This window comes from Ascidiella aspersa, chromosome 1, assembly GCF_963924565.1.
Source record: "Ascidiella aspersa chromosome 1, kaAscAspe10.2, whole genome shotgun sequence".
NCBI lineage: Eukaryota > Metazoa > Chordata > Ascidiacea > Phlebobranchia > Ascidiidae > Ascidiella > Ascidiella aspersa.
Genome location: NC_139447.1, coordinates 40,403,255 through 40,430,325, shown reverse-complemented (window position 1 = coordinate 40,430,325; position 27,071 = coordinate 40,403,255). Strand labels below are relative to the sequence as shown.

Sequence of the window (27,071 nt, the reverse complement as noted above, 5' to 3'; positions counted from 1 at the left end):
AATGTGTGCATTGCAAAAGTGAGACTCGATATGCGTAAGTTTGCAGCCAGCAAATATTGACGCTAACTTGCGTAGTTTTAGTTGCGAAAACCATAAAAAATTTAAGACTGTCACGATGAATCAAAAAGTAAAACCTTGTCGTAAATTAACTACAATGGGAGATTCACTGCATAGTTATTGTTTGAGTTGAATTTATGTAAATATTAAGCAGGTTTGCCAAGTATAAACACAACATCGCGATTTTGGAAATGTGTCAGTTCAAGGTTGGGAGTTTATGTTTTCCGCAGCTTTAGAACTTTTTGCTTTCTTGTTTTAGGGATTTCGTGCGTAGTTAATTACTGCTGGCTACAAAATTACAATTGAAACCCAGGAAAGTTGTTAAGATGCTACGAATTCGTGTAAAAGCGGGAGCTTCGTTTAATGTCTACCCCAGGCTATAACAACCTAATTTGTGTGCGAAGTTAATTTACCCCCAAAACATCCTTAACCCACCCCTGTCGCCCCCATGCGCCCACAATTGCTGGAATGCGTTCATGGAAAAGTTGTTGCACGAAACTTCGTAGAAGCCGTTCAAGTCTTCAACCGAACCACACCAAACGTGGCTGGCTGCAACAGTAAGCGAGATTAAGGGAATGCAAGGGTTACAGAGCAGCTTTAACACACAACTCAGGTTTCAAAAGTTTAACCCAAGGAAGCCGTACAATGAAGCCGAGAGTTTGTTTTGTTGTAAGTGACTTGAGCTAACGTACTTCCCTGTGATCGCATCGCTGAATGTAATTGCTGCAAGTTCATGGCCAAAAGCTTCCAACTATTATGCAACAAGCCGGACGCAGAAACTTTGTTGTTGTTTTAGTAATTATGTTGTTGCTTTGGCTGTCAGAAGTGGTTGTAAATTATGTCGTTGTTGCAAAAAGTTCTTTTCGTTTTGTACAGCAAGCCAGCTGCAGTAGTTGTTGTTGTTGTTGTTCTGCTGGCTGTTTGTTTTGTTAGTTGATGTTGTTATAGCTGTTCTTGGTTATTGACGTGCAAAACAAGTTGCTTTGATTTCACCACAGCTGATTTTTTAACACCTTGACTGTTTCAAACAACGGCAAAACTGTGCAAAAATGGTTTATTAGGATTGTCCAGTAATAATGCTCCTTTACTTCTCTGCTGTTGTGCAGAATATTTTGACCGGCTTTGTCACCATGACCTTGACAACTATCAACCCATGCAAAGCAGATGCATGTGATTAAAATATGTCAAACGTATTTAGGGCAGGTGGCATAAGCTTTTACTTACACGAAGTTTGTTGATAACCACACAAGCGCTGCATTTGCACAGGATGCGCTAGATGCGTTGCGTGAAATGACGAACTTTGCGCGGGGATTGAGCGACCATTTCCCCGCAGAACACTCAACCTTCCTTGGTGTTTTTCCCAACACGTGGGAAGGTGATTGATGAAAGCTCTACTCTGCTAACTTGTGGTTGCTCAGAAAAGTTTGCAAGTCAAGTAATAGTAGTGAGAAATATCAAAGCCCACACAGAAGTAGGAAGCATTTTGTTAACGCTTCGAATATCTATTTATTTCGTTAACATTTGAGGAGTTATTCGAAACGTTCAAAATGCTACTACTTCTGTATGGGCTTTGATATTCTTATTACGTCTTAATACAACCTCCAACCATTATGCTCTAAACTTTCTAAAGCCAAGTAGTATTTTCAATAAAAAAGCTGACGCCCAAGAAACTTTAAATATGAGTTTATAAATGAATTTAACCAAGGATTTAATTCTTGTGTTTTGTTTCCTTAAAATAAACAGTATTACACTGAATCCATTAATTTATTCCTCATAACCTTTATGACGTCATATTACGTTTTCGAGTGATGACGTCACACTGTATTATGACGCAACGACTTCCATTGCGATGCTAAATAGATTTGTTGGTCTAGCTTAAGTTGTTTAACAAAGAAAGGCCACTTGGTGCGCTGCAGAGTTTATGTTGCTCGCTCCGGAGTCGTAAAACTCAATCCTTTGGCTCCGGCTCCGGCTTCGGCTCTGGCTCCAGAGAAAATGCTTAGCTCCGAGCTCAGGGCTCCAGCTCCGGCTCCGGCTCCCCAGCCCTGGTAGAAAGTGGCTGAGAGCTAAAAGTTGATGAAAGTATTTTGTCAAGAAATTATGAATAGCGCGGTTTTGGAATTAACTGAAGGTAAAATAGTCAAGAACATTGTAAGTAAATCTGGTAATGAAGCCTTTAAGTTAGAATAGTTAAAACTTTAATTCCGTTACGTGGAAGTATGGTTGGCGGGAAATTTAAACCACAAGAGGTGTGCTGGCTTATCAGGGATCGACTTAATGTGAAGTGTTATGTAACATGTAATTTCTCAGAACTTGGTAATCCACTTGAAAAACCCAACACTTGTTAGGCTTTTGAAGTAAGTTCTGCAATAGTTTCTCCTTTTATTGTAATCTACATGCTCAAGATTTAAAGCAGTGGTTCTCAAACTTTTTAGCTGGCCCCACGCCAAGAGAATAATAAAGATCGCGGCACAGTTTCTACAAAACAATAATATTATAGCTTAATAATCGCATATACCGCAAAGTACCAGGTATATATCACAATTTATCAGTTTTCTAATGGCTAATCTGCATTCAATTCTCGCTTGCTTGCTTGCTTTTATTTTTGTGACGTTTAGTAGTTTTAGGTTTCAAATAGGTTTTGGTCGCTTCGAATTTTTTGGGCTAACAGGTCGACAATCGCTGCTTTGAAAAGTGTAAGTGTTTCTCACAAAAGCCTAACACCTTACTGTTAATTGAGAGGCTGCAATCATACAAAGACTTGTTAAATGGAAGCATCGAGTTTTGCTACAGACGGTAAAGCATTATGATTTGCCTAACCGTTAAAGTTCAACGTTGTAAAATGTAGAATATAAAGTCGCCATATTTGCAAAGAAATAAACAATGTGTAGTACCCTTGAGGAATCTTAAAATTGTTGAATAAATCAGCAATGTGAAATGCTAGCTTGACTCCAATCAACCGTCACTTCACGCACTTGTTGCGACCGAAACGTGTTTATTTCTAGTTGCGAGAAATTTTCTTCAGTCAGTTCGTTGAAAATATGCGGCCCCAATTTCAGCGCTAATTGCGTTCTTAGGTCGAACGTCACAAGTAGTAATTAAGTTGCGCTATATAAAGACAAATTGTGTTGAATTCGCGACAAGCTTTTGCACAACCGTGATTCATCAGGTCAACGTAGAAATCTACTATTTTAATACAATTTGTCTTTATATAGCGCCACCTGATTACCCTATTTACAGGGTTGCCAGTTAGGATTTTTTAAAGCCAAATTTAAAAAGTTAGGCTTTTTTTTAACCTCTTTGGATTTTATTTTTTCAAAAAAAAATCCAAATGAAATTTGGCTTTTTCAGGCTTTTTTCGTTTTATTGCAAAATGTCATGAGTGTAATGTTAAGAAGGGATCAAACTAACACAAAAAGAAAAAAACATTCCAAAAAATATCACAAAAAGAGAAAAATTTGCAAAAACAAAAAAAATGGCCAAGAAAAAATTCCAAAAAGAAAAAAAAATTAAGAAAATTTGCCACAAAAAGAGAAATTCAATGTACCAGCATAACCATTTATTGCATTTTTTATTTATTGCATTTTTTTATTTTTTTTTTATTTATTTAAGGAAAAACATAGGCTTGTTAGAGTTTGTGATAGATTTGGCTTTTTTGGGCCTTTTTTTAGAGTAAGTTTGGCTTTTTTATTTTTTTCATCTGGCAACCCTGCCTATTTAGATTTAGACAAATACAGCCATTAACAAAGATCACCAATAGTGGTTTTGAAGATGCGTGTTTGTGGCGATATTTTGACAATTTAAACCCAATCACCACTTTATTCTAGCTCCCAAGTATCATTATTAAAGAAAGGTTTAAAATTGTTATTATCATTAAACGAAGGAAATACGAACGGCTATGTAATAAAAATGTAAGGAGCTCTGGTAAACTGCGGTTCAATTTAAATTTGATCAAAACTTAGTTTCGAATTGCATCTGACAACATTTCAACTGTAGATTAAAGGAATAAAAGTGAATAAAAAAAGCCAAGAAGGATAAAAAACGAAACCGTTTCTGCCAAAATAAACGTCTTGAAGCACATAGGTGTTTTTTAGGCTGAGAAATTCATTAAATTCTTTTCGTTATTATTGTGCTCTAAATTTCATGCTGCTTACGTTTGGTGAAAGCCAGGTAGTTCTTTGATTCCCAAAAGAAGGCGACGTTTTAAATCACAAAAGCCAAACATTGGCGAGTAGTATTTGGGGAGCTTTGCAGGTTTACTTATATCTTGATTAGTAAAAATATACATTAGGGACAGTACATTTATGTTTTTTTTAACATTCCAATTGCACATCTTACGGCCGGTTCAATTACCTCTGTTGGTCGGATCTGGTTTGTGAGCCCTGACGTAATGTAACCACAATGACCTTATGACCTTGGTATTCCGTATATATTTTTTAAATATTGCCGAATTTCAACATAGAGATCGTAATTGATTCTATCCAATTAGTAAACATTTCAAGACCCAAACGTCTACTCTTTGTGGTAAACTTTCATCAAACACATAGTTTTATGGGTGAGCTATATGACAACCCAGGAGTGAATTTACCTTATACATTAGATTCGTAAATTTGTCAGAATCGAGAGTTGCAATCGGGGTTAATATGACCGGAGTGTGACTTCGCTATATTTATTTTATGTGTTGTTGTCGTCACGTGTGTTTAAGTCCCACCCTTCTAATCGATGCTATATGTTCCCAGCAGCGATGTGTAGCGAATAGGCGATGCAATTATAATAGAAATCAAACTATAAACTCTTGTGCGCCACCGCGTGTAAGATGAACGGGGAAGAGAAGAACAATGGAGAGGAGAAGTTGAACAATGGAGGTGAGAAGAGTGAAAGCAAGGAGCTCCTCCAGGAGGAGAAAAGTGAGAAGAGTGAGAACCAACCTCTCACTGTGAGTTGGAATATTGATAATTAACATAAAGCATAAAATAAAAGTCGGACCATAACGACTTTGTATAATTAATCAAACCCAGACGATTTCACCTAAAAAATCTTGATAGATGGCAAAGTGTTAATTTAATCTGCACCTATGTGAATGACCGATAATATAGGATCGCAGTCGATACCCGATACCAAGTTGTTATCGGTACTCGTACTTGGGCTGGCAGTTGCAGCGATGGTTTATGATCCAACGCAGAAATTTTCCTCGTAAATTCAATAAAAAACAACAGCGACAACCAAAGTAACTGAAACGTTTTTTTATTGGTTCAATAAATCAAAAGAAACTTTGTGATTTCAATTTTCGATTTTTTGTTTTTGCAACGCAATGACGTCATTTAGATCGGACCGCGGTGCTTTTTGTGTTTAACCTCGAGATCTGAAATCCGTTGTCGGCAATATGTCAAATAAAGAAGGCAGATTTTAAAGTTTTAAGCGAAGTAAATCATAAAGTTATTGAATTAAATGATCTTTGCTTTTATTTTGTAAACCACAACGTGTTACTTTTACAAGATAAAACACATTCAACGTGATTCCAGTTATGCCGCGAGCTGCTTGTTTTAAAAAGTGCAAATCATTGGTATTTATGTGAGTTCCTCTAATTATCGACAAGCATTTTTCGACGAACAAGTGTGGCAATCAAATCTTTTTAATATGACTTAAGTCGCACTCGCACTCATTTCGCCCAGAAGACTTAAGTTAAAGCCAAGTCATTTGAAAGCAGTGACTTAAGTGCAATTCATTAAAGTGGTCGCATAACTGTGAGAAACTAACAAACTCATGTATGCGTCCTTGTCGTTTTTCTTGAGTTAGTCTCGTGAAACAAAGCGGCGTTTTGAAATACGAATGTGAGGTGATCTCATTGACTTTGAAAACGACTTTATGCTTTGTTCAAACGTTTACCCACAATCTCCTTAATGCGGGGAACGATGTGATTTCACTCTAAAAATAAATTATAAGCCCGTAATAGGATTGTGTGGTATTTGTTGTGAATTATACCCACAATACCACTTGGGCAAAACTATAGCTAATACAATTAATTTCGGAAAGTTACAGATAGCGTACAATCGCCAAATAGTACCAGACATATATTTTGTTTAAACGAATTTTGTTTTCTTACATATTTTTTTAAGATCATGAACTACGTTTCATGCTGTAATGTTATTTATAGGTTTAACTGTATTGTTTTTTAAGTGTGACTATACTACATTAGTTACTTTAAAAATGATTTTTTTCATTTTACCCCGGCCTTTATGTAACAATGTTTGAAGTTATTTTTATTGCAATGGGCCACAAATTATTAAAAATAAGACAAAAACAAATTAGGGATGACTGCTAATTCATGAAATTCATGAACAGTGTATTTGTTGATGTTTGTCTAATTTCCAAATGTCTACTTCGACCTGATGAGGCACAGTTGTGCGAAAGCTTAACTTAAATCACAAATTGTCGTTAAATAGTGTCACCAGATTTCCGCATTAAAGTCTGTTTGCATTATAGTGATCTATTCAAGTCGCTCTCTCTAAGGTAAAAACGTTGGAGAAGAAATATAATTGGAGGCGATTTTTTGATTAGGATTCTGCCTACTAGCAACATTATAGACATATACTATTTGTTGGTGGAAAACTCTTTAAAAGGAACAAATAAATATTTTTGGTGCAGAACTCGAGCTACTGCATGTGGACTTGCATCTTGTCTGTGTCGAGCGTCATGATGTCAACAGGAATCGCAGTTGGGGCGATGACCCCAAGTATTTCGGTCCTCATCGACTTTTACAACCAAACAAACTACGTGAGTTGACATTTCCATCCTGTATTTGTCCCAAACAAGGTATCAGGGAATTAAAGATGGAATTGGTATAAGGAACACAAAAGGCGTGCTGCATACGCACTAAAACGCAACTTTTGTGATATTTTTTTAACAAAAAACTTATTTTTTCGACAATTTAATTTTTTAAACTTAAATGCTCCAGTGGAAGGTGGTTTACCAGGCGGTGAATTCCCTTTTTACCGTTTCATAAAAATTGAACGAGAGTGACTTGTTAAGATCAACTCATAATGGGATAAATTATCACAAGTGCTCACGAAATTAATCACGAGATGAAAGTAACACCTGGCGTGATACACCAAACATACTCGTAAGGTTTCAACTCACGAGGTTCGTGATATTCATAATTTATCACTAAATTACTCACGAAATAAAACTTTTTACTTATTGAGACATCACAAATGCTCACGAAGTTAATCACAAGGCTTAAACTCACGGCGTTCGTGATATCTTATTTGCTCACAATATATATCACCACGATTTGAGACATCACAAATGTTTACGAAAATCACAAGACTCTCGTCGTTCGTGATAAATTTTAAAGTTCATAAATGCTTTTAAAACCACAAACTTTACCTTACGGCGTTCATGAGACATTGTGAACGATCACGAAATCGCCATGAAAACTGTTCGTGATGCAGGACCGTCACGATGAATATTTCACCGGTGAGACAAAAACTCTGCTCATATCTCTCTTCATCTCGTCCATGATGGCGGGTGGGCTCATAGGAGCGCTATCAATCGGGTTCATGCTCACGAAGTTCACGAGAAAGCAGTCCATGATCATCATGAACATCACGAACCTCATCGGAGTGTTCATCTTGTGCATCGGCGGTTGGTTCATCCCGTCATATGAATGCGTGATCATCGGGAGGTTCTTAATCGGATTGTTCTCCGGCCTGGGAATGAGTAAGTATCACGAAATTTAAATCACGAAATTTAAATCACGAAAAATAAATCACGAAACTGAATATTTTACGAAAACTAAAATTTATTGGCGCTGGTCTAGAATTCTACCACTTTTTCACAATAACGAAACGAGTTGTCAAAATTAAAACAGTATAAATAAATATTGGAGAATAAATATATTAATAATAATACCTGCACCCAAACACAATTAATATTAGCAACATAACTCCAGGAAGAAAATGTGGTAGGATTGTAAACTAGCGCCAATTTTTGTTCTATGACAAAATCTCCGCTTATTGTCTTTGAAAACGTTGCAGACAACTCCTTCGGTTCCGATAATTCAGCAGCAAAAAATTGTCGATGATTGTTCATAATAAGATCGTGAATTATGTCACGAACAGTGTTCGAGTGTTTAAAGCATCCTCACTGACGAGTATAATTTCACAAGTTTTCAACCATTAAATATAAGTAACTACAAGTTTGATTTGGCGGCCGTTTCTCTTTTTCAGTTTTGCCAGAACGTTAATCCCGGAAACTCTTAACAATTTTAAAAGCAATTATAATGATAAAAAAATTATCATTTTACATCTAACTACAACCTCGAGCCATTGTCTTAAGATTTATTTAAAACGTTCGCAAAAAGCCACTTACTTCTGTATGTGTTTTGATATTTGCCTCTAAGTATAACCTCCAGCCATTATGCTCCAAAGTCACCCAGTTACTGCGTTATGTACAAGGTTTCACTTTTCAGACCTGATCCCGATAGTTGTTGCTGAGACTTCCAACTCGACGAGGAAGGACTTTTACTTGAGTTTGATCGGAGTCAACCTCTCCTTCGGATGTTTGTTCGGACTTCTGCTCGGATTTAAAGAGGTAGGTTTATCATTAGGAGCAAAATACTCATCGCGGCAACGTCAAACACTTTAAAATGCGAAACATATTTGTTTATATTTTTTTACTACATTTTCCCCTGGTTATTTATTATTTATTTTTGTTTTACGGGGCTAAGGCTCTTTAATTGAACTACTAAGTAATTACTTTCTAAAACGTCCAAAAATGATAAAAAAATGTTTTTGGGTTTAGAAAACGCGAAAAAGTTACTAAAGCACAACTTAAATGTAGTCAGTTCAACTGCCTTTGGTTTATTATGTAATTTGGGTTAAATTTTTTACTTTTCAAAGAGTTGTTTGTACGCAAAACATTAAACACGCACCAACCCTGCGCCAATCTATGAAACAACATAATTTGTATTAAATGTGAGGAATGTAGTGAATTTATTCCTGCAACAATAGAACCAACCCACAGCAACATGAAAATGGATACCACGTGAATATATTGTTGTAACTGTAATGTAGCTTTTAGGGAAAATGAATTACTTTTCTGTCGATTTGTTGTACAAATTTTAAGAAGTCTGTCAGTAGGTTAATATTCTTTCAAACAACCAGTTTTGAGAAGTTTTACTTGCCTAGTATAACGTTTTTAAATATTATTTTTAACGTTATTAAGAGTTATATAGTTAAACATCAGTTGTGACGTTATTGTTCTGCTCAGCTAAAGTTCTGTCTGATCTCTAACGTATTATAAAACTGTATTATTAATTAGTATATTTCACGGCCTACCAAACAAGTTAGCAAAGTTCTGTCAGAAACATGAAACCACAAAAGTTCTTCCAAATGTTTAAATCGTAGATTTGTTGTTTTAAGCCGAACTTTCAGCTTCCAGCGATTTTGTGTCTCAACATCACCGCTCATTAATTATCACGCAACAATGCTTGTCAATGTGACGTCACGCAGCTACATTGTTGTCGCGCTTACGCTTCACTGAGGATGTCCTTGTTACGTAACAATGCCGAGCAATGAATGTAAAGATGGTTTTCCGGTTGTTGAGCAATGAATGGATAAATGTCGATCTTAAGGCAAACCTAAACAAGACTTTCAACTATTCACTTTAAAATACGCCGCCGAGTTTTTTGTTATCATTTAATAAAATAAATTTATGTTTTTATGTATTTTTAAATTTTTCTATATTGAAAATAAAACGTTTGCTTCAATGGTCTTTCAATTTTTTTTTTTCAGGTGAACATGTCACCAACGTAAAATCGAATTGAATTGCTTCTTTTAGTTTTTTTCATAACGTTTAAAACAAGCTGCAGCTTTTTCTGAATGTGTTTTAGGACAATCGTTTTTTAGAAAAGTGATTGTTACACCAGCATTATTTGATCACGTGATTTGCCACGTGTTGGGCGCGTGTCAACGTGAGGTCAAAGTTCACGCTCGGATCTAGGCGAATATGACGTCACAAACACACACACATCGATCGAAAAGCAAACAACCAAGAAACGCGATGCAGTTGAGTTGGTTCGTAGGGTGAATGTCGTTTAAAATTCGTCCAACTAACATCAGTCACTGGTTTGTTGCGTGAATATTATGACAAGTTTGCAATGATTTGCGAATTATAAGTTAACCGAACTAAATGCGGTGATATGTTGTTGTGCAAGATGCAGAAAAAGTTGCAGACTGCATTCCATATTTTGTGGCCGCTAAAGATTCCCCCAATAAGTTTTTTGGTCGTAAACCTACGCCGAAAATATACGATCTACACCATGAAAGCTATTTTTTGTTGTAACACGGCACTATTTCGCGCCAAATGACGTCACTAGACGGGAAGGCAGTCGTGTATAATCAGGACACGGCTGTATGTAAACATAAAACATTGTTGCGATTAAAACTGCACATTGAACCTTTTGAACTTTGTGGTTAACGAGTTGGTGACCAATTGAAATAAAAGGTTAAAACTAGCACGCCTTCACCTTAAACCCTGGCGCCATAACTTTAACTTTTTTTGAAAAGTCCGACGCTGATATTTTTCAACAAAATTTAAACTTTCAAGCTTTTTTTTTATTTAAATTTTGAGGCAAACGATATTTTAATTTGTTTTATTATGACCCGCATACCACAGATGTCCGCATACCACATACGACATGTGTTTATGTTGGGATCAGCACTCAGAGTTGGTATTTAATCGCAGCAAATATCTCACTTTCCAGCCACCACAAACCTTGGTGTGCTGGCGCCAAAACTAGGTCACCTCCATCTTGTCTAGACGCGCACGTGACACAAAACCACGTGACACCAGCACTAGTTGAACCCCGTGACGTCAAAGCTCGGGACGACATCGATTACTTTTCACAAACTTAGGCTTCGAAAACATTGTGTATCTTAAGGGGTTTCGATAGACGGAAATATTCTCCCAAATTCTAACGTTCTCTCAAACTACAACCTACTCAGTAACCCAGCAAATATTTTTACATCGTGGAATTTAACATTCGCGGTTTATTCACATTTCTTAGCAGTCAAAAAACGAACTTTTACAGCAACGCCAAATATTTTTGACGTTTTACGTGACGTAATGATTACGTCACACGTCAGAATCGTGGGAGTTTGATGACGTAGTTGTTGTTTGTCGTCGAATGCAAATGTGAGTTTGCGGAGAAATCCTGAAAGTTAGGTTTCCAATGAAAGTCTGCAAATGTGTGAAGTAGTTTGGTGTTCAATGACTCTAACCCTCCACCACTTACAAGTTGTTTCCATTTAGTTGTATTATGTCGATATATCTTCTTGTGGTTGCTGCTGAATTGCTTCTCACAACAAATCGACATTTGTTTCTACTGTTGTGGTTTTGTGGGATTGTGATGAGGACTAATGCTTTAATAGGCGACATTGTGGTCTTAATTGGAAATCCTGTTGTATTTGCACTTGGGAAGCGTTAGTTGGCTTGTTGTACTTCTTGGAAGCTATTTGTCCACATTTTGTCACTTTCACTAGAGATAAGCAATCAAGAAATTTATGTTCCAACTTCCAAATTGTGGATTCTTTCCAAGTTTAAACTCGTCAATTAGCTTCCGCACATTTACAACTGGTTCAACTCAAGAGCGATCAAAGCCAACTCGCGCTTTCTCTTCTTTGTGGCTTTTAAGGAATGTTGATTGCAGCATCTGCTTGAAATAGGGGCGTGTCGGGGGTGTGATCCAGACACGTTGTGCAACTAAGGGCGTAGTCGTTTAATCAAGGTTAAAAGTTCATTGCCGTTAAACTTTCACCAAATAAATGCAAATGTTAAAATACACAAATTGTCCGATTATTTCAAAGGTTTTAAAACCTAGAATCCAATTCCGTTTCACTTCTGGCCACATTTTAGCGGAATTCTTATTGGCGCTTTTAAATTGTTAAACTCAAATATTCCCTCTTGGAAGCAATTAGCAAATAATATGCAACAAAAACTTATATAGAAGCAATTTTTGCGTTAGCTCTACTCACTTCTATGCAATAGTAGGCCATTGTTTGCCAACAATTAAACTTGCTGAGATTTAGTTGATAGCCTGGAGGCAAAGTTCTGAAAATTCCATTTCGTCTGCTCAGGCCTGGTATGTTTATAGTAAGGTTTAGCTTCAACGTTTGTTGTTTAAATAGGATTGTCTGCCAATGTAAATAAACTTGGTTGCAGTAAGGCTGAACAAATCCTTGCAGCAGTACAAGCCTAGATAAATATTTTATTTGCGGCTTATTTTTGTAGAAGTCTATCGACAAAAAAAATCAATGTTGGGCGAAATACGAGCCGCCACTTCTACAACATGTCGGTTTTAAATTTTTAAAACTAAATTACTTTGTTCTTAAACTTTGGCAAAATATTCTGTAAATTAAACCCAGAAAAATAATCACTTTTGCTAGATTTTTTCATAATTATTCGACTCCTGTTTCCATTTTATGTATGGAGTGTTCAAAGCAATTCAATTTATTTTAGGTAAAAAAACGTGCAGACAGGGCCACCGAAAAGTTTCATGTTAAATTACCATTTTTACGTTAAAGGCCTAACTGTTAAATACAAAATAAATCAATGTTGCATTTTTTTAAAACCCTTTTTTTCACTTTTAAGCACAGTCTCGTCATTTGAATGCACAGATGCCTGTATATTCTACAAACTACGTACAATATTGCTTATATTAAAGAAAAAAAGGTTTTTTACAAAGTAGCAGCATATTTTTATATGGTTTAGTGGCATTTAAAAACTTGTTTTAACAAAAAGTTGAATTTTGGATATTCTCTTTTCTACCTTAGTTGGTAAAACCACAAAAAGAAACACATTTTCACTAAACGTTTCAAAATGCATAAATACCTTCGGATTAAAACGCACAACAATGTTGCTTTTTAAAATAAATAAACTCCTAAAACACCAGCTTAGTTTTACAAGGTTCGTTACAAGAGCCGCCCTAACATTTTGATTGACAGGCGCTAGGAGGTGAGGATTTGTGGCCGGTTCTACTTTGTCTCTCAAGTCTCCCCTCCCTGGCCTACCTGGCCGCCTCATACTGGCTCCCAGAGTCCCCCTCATACCTGCTAAGGGTCGGGAAACGTACACAAGCTCTGGAGCTACTGCGCAGTCTACGCAAGGATCCAAAGGAGGTAAACATTGATTGGCTAAAAGCGACAGATTTTCATTTAACAGCTTTTATGGTTTAGTGTTTTTAAACCATTTTTTATTTTAAAATTGGCACATACAGGGCATATATATAAACTGTTGCTACCAGGCATGGTAATATAAATCAAAAACAGCTCCTCTGCTAATTGTAATTGTTAACCAACGTTTCGGCAACCTATACAAGCCGCCTTCGTCAAGGTGAGTGACACTGAACGCTTGTACAAGCGAATTTACCAGAGGAGCTGTTTTTTTATTGTATGCAACACGTTTCTTATTTGAGGACCAAATACTAATTTCCGTTGTCTTTCCTAAAGCACCCGGTGCAATATGATGTGTGACGTTATGGTGGGATGTTAAGAAATTCAAGGCGTACATTATACACATTTCTTTACAATAGATGGTTAAGTTTAAGAATATTAAGCTTCGTCATTTCTGAATTCTGTTAATTTTTTGTTAGTCGAAGGAAAATACAACCCAGACAATTTGGCGCTGTTTAAGAAACAAAAATGAACTCGTTCAGTAATAAAAGTAGAAAGTTACTGAAGTTCAACTTTTTTCTTAAACGTTTTTTTCTGTGTTTAAACGCATTTTAAGCTGGGAAGCTTTACATATGTTACAATCGATATGGTGACGAGACAATCGACTCATTGTCGCCAGACAAAGGACGCTTGTCAGCAAACAATAAACCAACATTTTATATCGATTCGTTTAGTATTTATCGCCAGCAAACGTCATAGACTGCGTCATTTATAATTGCGATCCTCTCGATCAAACACACCCTTACGTCACAGAAATTCACGACGCCGATATTCATGTTTGTCGAGCGGCGATAATTGATAACAAACCAAGATAAGAATGGTATTTGTTGGCGAACAAACACTACAAGCGGTTAAGTGGCGCTATTGCCCGGTTGTGTTTAGTTTTCACCGAATTTGCAAATTTGTTTTGCGGGAAATTGAGCGCTCGATAATTTCTAACTTACTCTCCCATTGATGCATAGTAGGCCTAGGCCAGCGATGGCCAACCACTGACCTGCGGGAGTTATAATTCATTTTTAGGAAATGGGAAATGTAAAAACAATTCTTCGTTAGATAGCACTGCACTGTTTAGATCAGGATTGCCAATCTGTGGGGTGTGCAAAAGTGATTAAGGGGTGACGAGTAGGTCTACATAAACTGCACTTCAACAAATGCGTGCGAAAAAGCAGACAAACAAAATAGTTTCGTTTATCGCTGTAAACGTAAGGGTGGCAATCTTTTAAGGGAAATAAAAGCCTGAAAACTGGTTAAACCATGCTGAGAAGCTTTCGGCTGAACTCCTGTAATCCCATAAAAAATGCTGCAGCCATTGTTAACTATTTAGCTTCCTAATATTTGTGGGACTCCGAATTTGGAAATCATCCAAAAACCTTGAATTACCAGTTCAGACAATAACACTTAAAACAACGCAGCAGCAAATTTCGCATAAAATTAGAATATAGTTAAATATATGACCCACTTGTGCATTTTGTAAGGTCGTGTGTGTGACCCGCGCGATGAAAAGGTTCGCCATCCCTGGCCTATAGACGTATTGATTTTTCTGTTGCCAATAGAACTGAGAATCCTCAAAATAACGAAAGTTTACTGTTTTTTTGTTTTTTTTACTTTTTACCGCCACCCGTTAGATTTTCCCCAACTTTCAAAAAGCCCAAACGAACTTGTTTAACAACAACTTTGGTTAACAACATCTATTTTACTAATTGTAATTATTTTTTAGAATAAAATAGTCATCGGAGTCTTTCTATACAGAACGAACGTTAAAAAATCGTTTTTCTAAAAACGTGTCAAACGAGACAACTTTAAGCGCCGTAAATTACCGCGTCTCATTTATGACATCATAAAGGGTGTTTATAACGTAATCGCGATTCTCAAGTTACTCCAAATCACGCCATCTTTTGTCCGCGGGGTCAAACAGGTTGAACCGTACAATGGCGAAAGTGTGTAAGTCTATAAATAACTGAGGTTTATTCGCGGAAAGTAACTCGATATTTATGAATGGGAACTCTGGAAAAACAAGGACCCAGCAGACTTTCACTTGATGTTCAATTTTTAGTTGTTTTTCCATGATTAGAAACAATCGGTCGGTTGCTAACGTTTTAATTTTTGCTAGAGTTTCAAATTTAACAAAGCGACAGGGGCTCTTCATATTTTGTACTATTTATCATTTTTCAATTTTAAACTAACATTAATACACCTAACCTTCCTAATTACAATGCCGTTCGACTTGTGATTGTTACGTCACAGGAGGAGTTGTGTCATGAGCTGTCCTGCGTGGAGCGCGAGCAAAAGTCTTCAGGGATGTTGAGAAGAGTTAGTTTAATGAAGATGTTTTCTGATGGAGGGCTCAGGAGACAACTGTTTGTCGTCGTAATGGTTTTCATGCAATGTAAGTTAACCTCCACACAAATGCACTTAAGTCTCTGTTTAGACTGTTGACTTTGTCGTTTAGGAATTTTTTTAGGAAGTGTATTTATTTTGTAAACGTTAAATTTGCTGCTATTTTTCTAGCATTTTTTTTCTAAAAATTTAGTCTAACCCCAAGTTTTTGTTATGACTGAAATAAATCCAAACCTCACTTACAAAAAGTGGAAGATATTTTTGTCGATTTACTCGATCTTTTTGGCTTTAAAATTCGTTATTAAACTACATCTCAGATCCGTGAATAGTAAAAAGTTACAAAAATATTACTGAAACTCGAATGAGACCCAATTCAACACTTAACAATTTATTTATTGATACAATTTGTTTGTAATGTTAATGATTAGGAATTAAAGCATCAAAATCGTTGTTTAAAGTCGAAATCCGAGTTTGAACAATATTTCGTATCGCAATTATAAAAATAAAAATGAACGCTATATACAATTAAAGCAGCAAAATCATTGTTCTATAGTCAATTTCTATAATATTATCTGCTTAAACAAATTTGTTCTAATACTCGAGATTTGAACCTATTGCACCTTGCTCTCTAGCGCAGCTGTGCGGCATCAACGGTGTTGGAATGTACACAAACGTGATATTCATGGAAGCTCTGGGGTTCAGTCAAGATACCGCCACACTCGCTTCTACCATCGTTTATTCTGTGCAATTCGTCATCGCTTTAATGGGGGTGAGTGAATTAAAAGGGGAAGGGGAAATACTTTTAAGCCACTCAATAAGATCATATTTTTCTTAAAATGGCGCCCAAAAACTTAAAATGCTTAATTGTTTGTCATTAAATGGAAGCTTTATTTTATCGCAGGAAGGGTTAAAAATACTCTTGTTGCATCAACTTTGGTCAAAGTAGGTTTGACAAAATATTTTTATGTTTTTGTGATAGTTTCAAATCACCGAAATAAAATTGATGTGAATTGTTAGACTGGTTTATCACTTTTCAAAGTACTCAACGTAATCTGTATGTTTCTGCCACCGTTAAAAGTTTAGAAATCGTTGAAACTTACTTTATGTTAGTTGCACAACGTCTCCATCTAGCGGAAGTATAATCGCACGATTTTTTCCACTAGTCGTGGGCAGTCGACCGTTACGACCCGAAGTGGATCAACGTCATTTCCGGTTCGGTGATGTCGGCCATGTTGGTTCTGCTTACGGTTTCCATGGCAACCAACCCGCATCACGTGATCCCGGCGCTCAGTTACGTCAGCGTCGCGGCCGTCACGGTCTATGCGTTCGCGTAAGTTCAAGGGAATTCCCCTAACTATCAATTTAAGCATAAGTTTGGGAATTTTCTATCCATTTTAAGTTTGTCAGTAAAGAAGCGTGAATCTCACACTGTCAGTTTGTTAATTATTCGAACACTCAATACTTCGAGCGTCACTTTATGACGTCAACAATTGACTTTTATAAACGCATAATTTATTTGACCACGTTTGCATTTAGCTTCATTGCGTTTCTAAGTGGCAAAATATATTAAGTTCGTATTAATAAATTATTTGTATAAAGCAACTTGCTGAAAAAAAACTTCTACAGAGCAACTTTTTAAGACATATCGATCAAGGAAACGCTTTGATCAGCTTTTGCAACTTTTTCAGGACAAAAACTTATGGTTTTGAGAAGGTGAACCTAATTAACGCTATTTTTGCTAAAAGTATTATTAGTAAACTATTTTATACATCAAATAAATACGCTAAAGCAACAACACACAAAGCCCATACAGAAGTAGGAATCATTTTGAACGTTTCGAAAAAAATTTGATATTCTTACTAAACTACAACCGCCAGCCATAATGCTCGAACAAAACACAGTTATTTGAAATCACGAACTTGCAAATTTAATCCGTAATACTAATTGTGGAGATGTCTACATCTCACCAATAAACCAAGCAACTTGTTGTTGCAGCTGGTCTTGCGGGATTAACCTCACCTTGTTTCCCCTGCTCGCCGCTCTCACAACCGAACCTACCAGGGAAGCGGCGTTCAAGTTCGGCGGAGGAATATTCTGGGTGCTTTCCTGGTTTGTCAGCTTTATTCCACCTTATCTTATGGTGGGTGGCTTACCGACTTGAGTTTCTAGCGAGCTTTTTGTTTGGTTGTAGTTTTCTGGATTTTGATTTGATAAAATTTTAGAATATTGAAGTTGTTACCTTTTTGAGCTTACAGCACCCTTTATAAAATCTGATTGTTCGTGGAACCCTTGCTAGCATTTCGCCAAGCTGTTTGCTATAATGTCATAACAAACCAAACTAAACAACACACATCAGCTGCGCATAACGTAATAAAAAAATTATAATTTGCTGCACTCCAATCGTACACAAAAAATGTGTCAAGAAGCGCATCAATAAAATTGGAATCCACAAGAAGTTGAAATCTCTCGACATCAATGAATGTTAGAAACGACTCGCCCGTTTGGAAACCACTGCTCTGGTGTCTTGTAAATTGTTGTTTTTTGTGACTCGGTTTAGAGAAGTAATTGTGCAAATTACAAGTGCTAGCCATATTCTAAAAATATTTATCTTTATTGACTTTATTTGCGAACTTCCAGGCATTTGTTGCTCTGTGTTGCAAATAGGGACTGCCATTTCTATATTAATTTGGTACCAGATCGGCGCCGATATCACCCTAGTATCGGGTCTTGGCTCCGACATTATCGGACATCCCTAGATACAACCCATGAAGTTTGATAACCACTGATTTAAACCGAGGTTGTGAATAAAATTTATTTCTCCCAGAAATCGATCGGAGTTTACGCGAACCTCCCCTGGACGATCCTCAACGCGGTATTCGCAATCTACATCGCGCTTTGCGTACCCCGGGTGAAGGGGAAGTCCCCGCAACAGATACAAGCCAAGGTGCAAGGGCGACATCTGGCGGGAGAAGCGCACGACCTTGACGTCATAACTTGAGCCGGGGTGAAAATAAGCTTTTTAATGAAAGTTGCAAACTTTTTACCGAGGAAAAGGTGGTTTTAACGATTTGTTTTTTGGATTTTTTTGGCTCTGCAAATCTGTGGAGTTTAATTTTACCAAGTAATTTTTAATTTTACATTTCAGGCCAAAAGTTCGTTACTTTGGGACATTTTTTTTCTGGCTACTGTGCGGTAATTAGCTTCGTTAGGTGAATGAATCCTAGTGTTAATTATAAAGTAGTACATTTTGATGCCGAAGTAATTAGTAAGTTTCCTTGTGTTTTTGCCTTACGTTAAACGTTTGTTTCTATTTTTAAGTTTTGCTTTTAATGGTGCTTTATTGCTTTATTTCGTATTCTTGGCGCCAAATGGTAACATTCGCATTAAGTTGAACACATTTAGTTTTACTAAACAACTTTCCATAGAAATTCTGAAAATCTGGGTATATTTGCTGATTAATTGGTATCAATGCGGGGGACCTTTTGTAACAAGTTGCAAAACTGTTTTAACAAAATATTTTTTCAACCTATTTGTTTACATGTTCGGGTCAATTATCCCGTCATACTTTGATTTTGTTGCTTTAACCACGACCTACTGGTTTTAACCTTTGCACTTAACTTTCATCAACTTGCAACTTGGAATGTTAACTTTGGTGGAATTTATACCTAACCTTTGCACTTTAATATGTTACTGCCCATTCTATCAACCAAAAATTATACATCTCATTAGCTTTTATTAACGGGATTCCCCTAATTTTTTTCACAAAATATTTTCTTTTAAATGTACTAAACAAGTTTTGACCCTGTAATTATGTTTAAAGTACTTGTTTCTTAAGAAATCTTAATCTAAAAAACCGAAATACAGTTTTCGAACGGATTTTGGGGGAATCCCCTTGCTTCTTGTACAGTTGCAATTGAATTATTTGATTTCGTTCCTTGTTTTACTTCTTGTTGTGTTTTGTGCTTTCCGACGAATATTGGTGCAGTTTGAATTGAAGCCAAATGTTTCCGGTTACTCGCATCTAAACGTTGCCAGCAATTAAAAGGTGGATTGACAATGATTTGCTTGTTAGCAACAGAATTACCCCCGTAAGCCAGTCTTGCCACAGGCCGCCAACCGAAATTGTGTCGCCTAGTTGAAGAGTTCAATTGGTTCGCTTCATTTAGAAAACAAGCAATATGAAGTAATCGATCATATTAAACGCATTTGTATTTATTAAACAAAACATTAACTGAACATAATACAAGCTCGGGTCGAAGCGTCTTGAGATGATGTCCATCTACTCGACCTTAATGTTTTACGCTTAACCAAAGAATCACTGAGCTACAAAGCTTGGCACTCACGTTCTCCACATACTATGCTTTGTTAAACCAAACCTTAACACTCCGAGAAAATTTTAAAAGTTTATTTTTCCCCCAAACCGCAAAATTGACCTAATATTGAATCCTCACGAATCATACATTTGAATCAAACAAGCCACAGATTGCTGTGAAGCTGTTGCCACCTTTCAAAGAACGAGAAACTTAACCAAGTGGACTGAATTTTGTGAAAGGAAAAATCTTAAATAAAACATTCCAAAATACAGTTTATTTAATTAAAGCGCCATGATTTAACGCCATATTTTATTTAATTGCATCACGTCCAAGAACTGGTGACGTCATAATTTCCACAATATTACGTCACGATTTTAAAACCTTGTATGGGTGAAGTAAAAGTGGAAGTGAGGTCAAGTTCAGTGGAACCATTTCCTCCTCTTTCCTCCCACTATTTCTCCTGCTCCTCCCATCTCGATCTTCCTCTTGTACTTCGCCACCAACGAACTAAACTCCGCTTCTTCCTTCGACTCCAACCCTCGCTTCCTGGGCTCTCGAGCGACACTAGCGGCCGCCTTCCTCGCGCTCCTACCGCCGCTCGGTGGCGCTTGCTTCTTGTTGAGCTTCTTGCTCTGACGTAATTGCGCCAGCACCGCTCCCTTGCTCCTCTGGCGGATCTTCGGTCCAAGATGTTTTGGCATCCGCAACTTCTTGCCACTAGAGGTCGTACCGGTGCTGCCCTGGAACGCGCTTCTCGCTTCAGGGGAATCCCCGGGGTTTTCAGCTGTTTTTTTTTTTTTTTTCTTTCCTTGTTTCGTTTCTTTCCCACTCTTCTCCTTCTCCTCCCTCATTTTCCTCTTTTTCTCCCAGCGCGCCTTGCGTCCCGACTCGGGGGCTTCCCCGCGCATCTTCTTCTGCAGCTGGTTCCTCGCGACCTGCCGCTTGCGGCGCTGTTTCTGTGAGGCCAGCGCCATTTTGTTTTCGAGCGAGAACTCCACGATGGGCCGCTTGGTGGCGCCAAACACTTCCGGGTTGTTGTTGATCGCTCTCAGGCCCGCCAGCGCCTCCTGGTGGCGGGAGAAGTTGACGAAGCCGAATCCGAGTGACCTTGCCACGCCCTGCTGGTTGACCTTGTCGCGGTCACGCATGACTCGCGCCTCCGTGATCTTGCAACCTTTCACCGACTTCTGGAAAACTTCCTGCAAATAAAAGTGGGGGTTTGGAATATTGGGATTAACCTCGCGTGATGATGGCTGGTCATGACTTGAAATAAAATATTGGACAACAAAGTTTAGGGAGAATTTAATAGCTTTTGGTTTTGGAAATTAATTGCAAACTTAAAATGTTGGAAGGTTGAGGAAAGCAAATATTTTAATAGAGGACTTAACAAAGTTTTTTTTTTTTTGTTGTTTCTATAAACACAACGCTCAAATTGGAAAGTATTGTTCAATGATCAACATAAGATGCAAAGCAAATTCTTAAATTGAAAGAAGCCACTACTTAAAAACAATAAGGCAAGACATTTGGTAAAATGTTGCCTTTCCAGTTTTTAATATTAGTGGATTCATGGTATCCGGCAATCTACTCGTCGTTGTAGCTATACGCAAGAGCTGATAAACGCCCGTTGTCCGACGGCGCAGTTCTGCACCGGATGACTCCGGCGCGTCACAGCTTATCGCATACTTCAGCGACGTCTAGAATTATTAATTTTAATCTACGTTTTTTCAATTTTTACTTCTCAGTATATAAACTGGATAACATATTCTCGTTTTAATTATTAACCCTGATGAGGTCAGCTGGTATCTGCTGCCGAAACGTCGGTTTATACTTCGTTTACACCAGAAGAGCGATTTCTATCTATTGATTAGTGGAATAAGTTCATGAATTTTATAAATTATACATTTGTTAAATTACTTTACTTCGACAAATTATTTTGATTTGACTTATTATACAAAAAAATGACTTGTCTGGGATTAAAATTTATTCACAAAAATATACAACTCTGGCAAACCTGTTGCAACCATTTTACTTTAAACAAAAGTCACCCAACTTTTGATTTAAAAACAACTTACCCTTATCATTTTGTCGTCGTACGCTCGTGGAATGTTGTGGACACAAAGTCTTGTCGTCGACACAAAGATGTTCGGGTTCTTCAGCTTCAGTCGCTTCGCTTCATCGATCTTGCGACGTTTGTTCAACTCAACTTCGCTCAAACCAATGGCAGGTTGTGTGCCTGGAGATAAATATGCAGAAACTCAATTCTTTTCTCAGATCTAGAGTTCTAGAGTCAACCATGTTTTACCCACCCCCACGTTTATGTTTACCCTTTTTATATGTTAAAACAATAAAGGCTCACATGTCGTACGACAAACTGCTATTACGCGTGTTTTATTGCTCAGAATGGTCATTATATTAAATTGCCTTTTCAGCTCCTGTAACGAATTCGCTTCTCTTTTTAGAGACCTTGTATTTTAGACACAATGACATTTAACTTGTAATACTATCTATAAGACCATCAACACAATTAGGTCCAACATGTCTGAATAACACCTTAATTCATCAGGTTGATTTAATTTTTGATAAAATTTTCCAAAACCGTTTTACGCAGTAACGCGGCTAAGCATGGAAGTTTTTTTTTAGCAGCTAGTAGAGGTAGCTATCAGACCCATTTGTTGTGAAATGTCGACCAAAATATTAACCCACCAGCTCGAACAAGCCCCTCGTTTGCAAGATGAAGGTTCCTCTTGTCTTCTTTCTCGTTCTTTTGTTCTTTCTCTTCCTTAACGATCTTCCTCGCATCTGGACGACTCATAGCAACCGTTGCTAGGAGCTCCCGGCCGTCAACCTTCAATTTCTGTGTTTTAAAGATAATATTTTAATTTGGGCTTTTTTAGTGGGAAAAATCTTTTATCAAAAATAGGATGTTTTGTTATAAAAATAATAGATTTTTTTTAACTACCATTTAGTTGCTGCAATTTATAACAAATAAAACTTAATAATGATTAACACAATCAGTTTCAACCATTTTATAAAGGTGGATACGTTCAATGTTAGATCAAGCACTTTTGAATAACTTGGTTCTTTATAGAAACCAAATCAATAGAAGTATATTTATTCCTGTTGATCACTGCTGATTTGACGAATATTAAACTAGCTTGATCAACAATTTAAACGAAAGAAAATAGTTTGTCCTTTTGTACAAAGTCATGTATTTTGGATTCTAAGCGTAAATTAAAATCCTTATGACGTAGTTGTCTATATTGATTTCTAATTGGAAATTATATTACCGTTGTTTCGTTGTTCAAAGTTGTGAGGCAACTCTGTGCATCTTCCAGGTTGAGAAATTGCACAAAAGCACAACCTTTTGAAAGTCCGTTCGCTTTGTTTATGACAACCTACGCATAAAAACAACTGTTTTTTAAATATGTTCAAGATTTTTTTACTAAACCTTAGTTATAAAAAACATGGCAACTAACAAATTAAAAAAAAAATCACAAATTAAGGAATTAACTTTACCAAAGAATATTTTTACCTTGCAATATTTTAAGGGCCCAAAATTTTCCATTTCTTCACTTAGATCTTCTTCTTGTGTGTCAAACGACAAGTTGCGCAAGAAAACAGTTTTTCCCTCGTGAACGTCGGAAGAAAAGTCCTTGTCTCTCTGCTTTGGCTCGACAGGTTTTAAAGCTAAAATAAATAAACAAGAAAATTTAGTAGGTATTCGGACAGAGCTTTCAACAGAATGTCTTTGGATAAGCAGAATAGATCTGTGTACCTGTATTTGCAAAATAAATTATTTATCTTGCAACATGTTGTGGCTTTACAGTCATAAACAGATGTATCATTTGCATATCTAAAATTTTAATGTATATGATTTTTTATTTTGATTAAATTAAAAGTATTACAAATAGAATGTATATGAATGTATATGCTTTAAATTGGCTTAGTGCTTTAAATTAATCACATATTTTATCCTTAGAAACTGCAACTCCTAAAGTAGATTTATTGTTTTAGTTTGAACAAATATAAATCATTATTATTCAAACATTGGGATATGCTAAGTGCATCGGTGGATATACACCGGCAGTTTATTGGCTATATACGGATAAGTGAAATGTAAGCGTACTAAGTGATTCAGTATGGCAAGGCCTGTGCGAGATTTTTAACCTTTTATAAGTGCACCCCAAAAAATCTGCACCCGAAATAAGTAAAACGCTTGTGCGGAATACATTTACAGTGCAATGTATGCAACACAGAATGCATCGGAAAATCATAAAGTGCACCCAAGGTCGACTTTTTTAACTTCGTTGCACCCGGTCACCCGTATTTTTTTCGGCATCTTGTCGAGATCTGCCATTGCCATACTTCCCAGCAGTGGTAATTATGTTAATATCACAGCATGATTCCATGCAATGCACAGCCAACTGTTAATATTTTACATTACTCGATAGCAATTTCTATTTAAATTTTGAATTTATGTAAACTCACTACAGTTTTTACTTTAGTGAATTTTCTGTGCTTTATGATACAATTAAGTTATAAAGTTTGACACAAAATCTAATATCCGGCCACAATCCTTAATCTTTATGATGATCCGGCCGTTCGCGCAAAAAGTTTGGTGAGCCTTGGTTTAAAGCAGGGCTGCGGAGTCGGACTCGAGTAAGACGTGGTAAAAACTACCCGAGTCTTGAGTCCGACATGCGCATGCGCAGTACCAAATTTAAAAACTGATATGGCCGCCAAATGGAAATTGTAAAGGTGGAATATTATAGGGTGGAATATTTTCCAACCATGTATTTTGAGTGAATGAATTATACGACACCCCTATAAGTGGATTGCTGAATATCTGCATTATTTTAGTTACGTAAATTGGTGAAATACAGGCTGTAGAGTCAGGGCCGGACTCGGGACTCGGGTTTATTTTTTTCGCCGGAGTTGCACTCGGACTCCGGTTATTTTTAACCGACTCCGCAGCCCTGGTTTAAAGCACGAATGTTTAATTTCTCACTACTTTTCTTGGGCTCCTTTCCATCCTCCTCCTCTCCAGAGGAACTTTCCTCATCTTGCTCCTCCCCACTTTCCTTCCCACTCTCCTCTCCGTCGCTCCTCTCATCGTCCGACTCCATCCCAGAATCTTCATCTTCAACACCAGAATTTTCATCAATATCATCAACATTCGAGTCATCGTCTAACTTATGCGCATCTAAAAAAATATTTCAACATTTTATTTATTTTTTCCCCTAAACCTCTCAAGAGTTGATGAATTAAAATTGAACTCGCCAATTTGGCAGATGTATTAATGGAATAGCCTGGACGAAATAATAAAAAACTTTTAAACAAGTCGTGTTTTAATTCATTTTTGTAGTTGGGCAAGCATGTTGTTAGTTAACTTAATATTTGGATCAATAAATAGTCCAGTGAGTTTGCTCCAGGCAATTGTCAGTCAGGCTAGTGGGTGTCAATCGCATTGACGACTGAGCAGAGGAAAATCTCACTACCTTAAGAAGTAATTGTGAATTGTTCCAGTTTAGCACTTTAAGGAAGGAAACGTTTAAAGATAGCAAAACTGTTTTAAACAAAAAAAAATTTATTTTGAATTTAACTTCATGATAGGACAGGTCTGGTTAAGAATGCACTTCTCAGCAGATTGGATTTAATTTTCAGCAGATAAAACACTTAATACGTTTTATTTCACCTGATTGAGGTTCTTTGTCACTTTCTTCTTTTTTGCTTATTTCCTTAAACTTTTCTCGAGGAAGAGCGTAGTCAACGGCAACCTTCCTTCCTTTAATCGCAGTCATATTAACTTCTTCAACCGCTTTCTGTGCTTCGAATATGTGAGTATATTGGACAAATCCGAACCCAAGTTTTTTACCGTTGGACTTCTTAGGAATGTTGAGGTCTGTGATGCTGCCAAATCTAAAAATAAAGAAAATCATTTTAAAGTAAATTTATACCAGATTCATCTGTAATTTTCAGTAAATTCTAAAAGTTCTACAATATCACTTTATATTAAATGATGAGTAAAAATTCCTAAAATTAATCTCTTTCGTAAATATAAACTCTTACTTTTCAAAAACAGATCTCAGATCATTCTCTAAACAATTGAAACTTAGATTCCTGATAATAAGCCGAGATCGTTTTGAAGACTTTCTAAAATCTTTTGATTCTTTGTCCATTACAAGAACAACTTTGATCATTTGCTCCTGGATTTCTTTTCCCGACAAAACTGAAATAACTTTAAGCGCGGCCTGTTTGTTTGGCATCACACAATGAAATAAAGTTGGATCTGATGAATGTAAAATTGTGTTTTTTGGAACGCTGAGTTTTTTCTTTTTGAAAAGGTCATTAACTGAGTCTGTTGTGTATGATTTTGGCATTCCGCTGATTTCAACAATGCAGTCGTTTTTCAGACTAATTTTATTTTTCCTTTTCTTTTTTTTCAGGGAAGTTTCATCGATGTTGTTTGTGTCGGAATCATTGTCAGAAACAACTTCAGATTTTTCCTTTTTTTGTTCGTTTTTTTTTTGTGAAGTCTTCGAAAATTTCTTCTTTTTTGCAAAACATACTTTAACAGGTTTTCCTTCGACCGCAAATTTACCAGCCGGCGAATTTACGGCTGATTTTGCGTCTTCTGCAGTTTCATACGAAACAAACCCAATAAACTTTGTCTTTGAAACGTCAGTTTCTGTTGCGCTCTTTCCTTTCACGACAAAACATTTTTTTATCGGTCCGATTACGCTAAATATTTCGCTCAGTTGATCATTTGAACAAGACGCAGGAATTCCTTGAATAAATAAGGTTGTGTGACTGACTGTGGATTCCATCTGCAAAACAATAAATTAAAAATATACCTAATAATGCCAGTAGGAAACGATAACAAATCTTTATTAATAAATTTGGGCGCTGGTGTAGAATCATAAACAACGCACAATATTTTTGTTTAGCATTGAGTTTTTATTCAAAAATGAATATAATAATACTTGACCTACCCAAACACAAATAATGTTCGTTGTGGTAGGATTCTAGACCAGCGCCGTTTATTTTTCCTTATACATTTTGTGTTGAAAGTGTGTGCTGGCTAGCTCCAGGTTACATTTCACACACCGGAAAATATATTACAGAAAATTTC

The 27,071-nt window shown here is 36.7% G+C and overlaps 2 protein-coding genes across 3 annotated transcripts; one reads left to right on the top strand and one right to left on the bottom strand.

Moving 5' to 3' along the window:
- The first annotated feature begins 4,802 nt into the window (after positions 1–4,802).
- On the top strand, positions 4,803–19,670 carry LOC146170505 (solute carrier family 2, facilitated glucose transporter member 1-like). The gene is made up of 10 exons (XM_083381058.1): positions 4,803–4,993; positions 6,703–6,831; positions 7,509–7,776; positions 8,528–8,649; positions 13,062–13,235; positions 15,534–15,675; positions 16,259–16,395; positions 16,790–16,956; positions 17,622–17,766; positions 18,451–19,670. The coding sequence occupies exons 1-10, from the start codon at positions 4,874–4,876 to the stop codon at positions 18,622–18,624; spliced, it is 1,578 nt and encodes a 525-aa protein (XP_083237184.1). The 5' UTR covers positions 4,803–4,873; the 3' UTR covers positions 18,625–19,670.
- Positions 19,671–20,044: 374 nt separating this feature from the next.
- Positions 20,045–27,071, bottom strand: LOC146170504 (RNA-binding protein 28-like). 2 transcript variants are annotated; one of them, XM_083388809.1, is made up of 9 exons: positions 26,932–27,071; positions 26,009–26,766; positions 25,635–25,858; positions 24,948–25,142; positions 23,472–23,626; positions 23,227–23,334; positions 22,643–22,793; positions 22,012–22,172; positions 20,045–21,138 (listed from the first exon to the last, which is right to left on the bottom strand). In XM_083388809.1, the coding sequence occupies exons 2-9, from the start codon at positions 26,764–26,766 to the stop codon at positions 20,359–20,361; spliced, it is 2,532 nt and encodes an 843-aa protein (XP_083244935.1). In that variant the 5' UTR covers positions 26,932–27,071; the 3' UTR covers positions 20,045–20,358. The 2 variants fall into 2 exon arrangements, with proteins under 2 accessions (XP_083244935.1, XP_083244936.1); XM_083388810.1 differs by having other exon boundaries at positions 24,951–25,142.

What these genes read in the sequence shown, in the direction of transcription:
- LOC146170505 (XM_083381058.1), top strand. Translation starts at nt 4,874, where the DNA reads ATGAACGGGGAAGAGAAGAACAATGGAGAGGAGAAGTTGAACAATGGA. An exon ending in GTTCTCCGGCCTGGGAATGA is followed by an intron (nt 7,777 to 8,527) that starts GTAAGTATCACG and finishes TTCACTTTTCAG; the next exon opens with ACCTGATCCCGATAGTTGTT. An exon ending in TCGTCATCGCTTTAATGGGG is followed by an intron (nt 16,396 to 16,789) that starts GTGAGTGAATTA and finishes TTTTTCCACTAG; the next exon opens with TCGTGGGCAGTCGACCGTTA.
- LOC146170504 (XM_083388809.1), bottom strand. Translation starts at nt 26,766, where the DNA reads ATGGAATCCACAGTCAGTCACACAACCTTATTTATTCAAGGAATTCCT. An exon ending in CTTTGAACAACGAAACAACG is followed by an intron (nt 22,794 to 23,226) that starts GTAATATAATTT and finishes TTTAAAACACAG; the next exon opens with AAATTGAAGGTTGACGGCCG. An exon ending in ACGACGACAAAATGATAAGG is followed by an intron (nt 21,139 to 22,011) that starts GTAAGTTGTTTT and finishes TTTTATTTGCAG; the next exon opens with GAAGTTTTCCAGAAGTCGGT.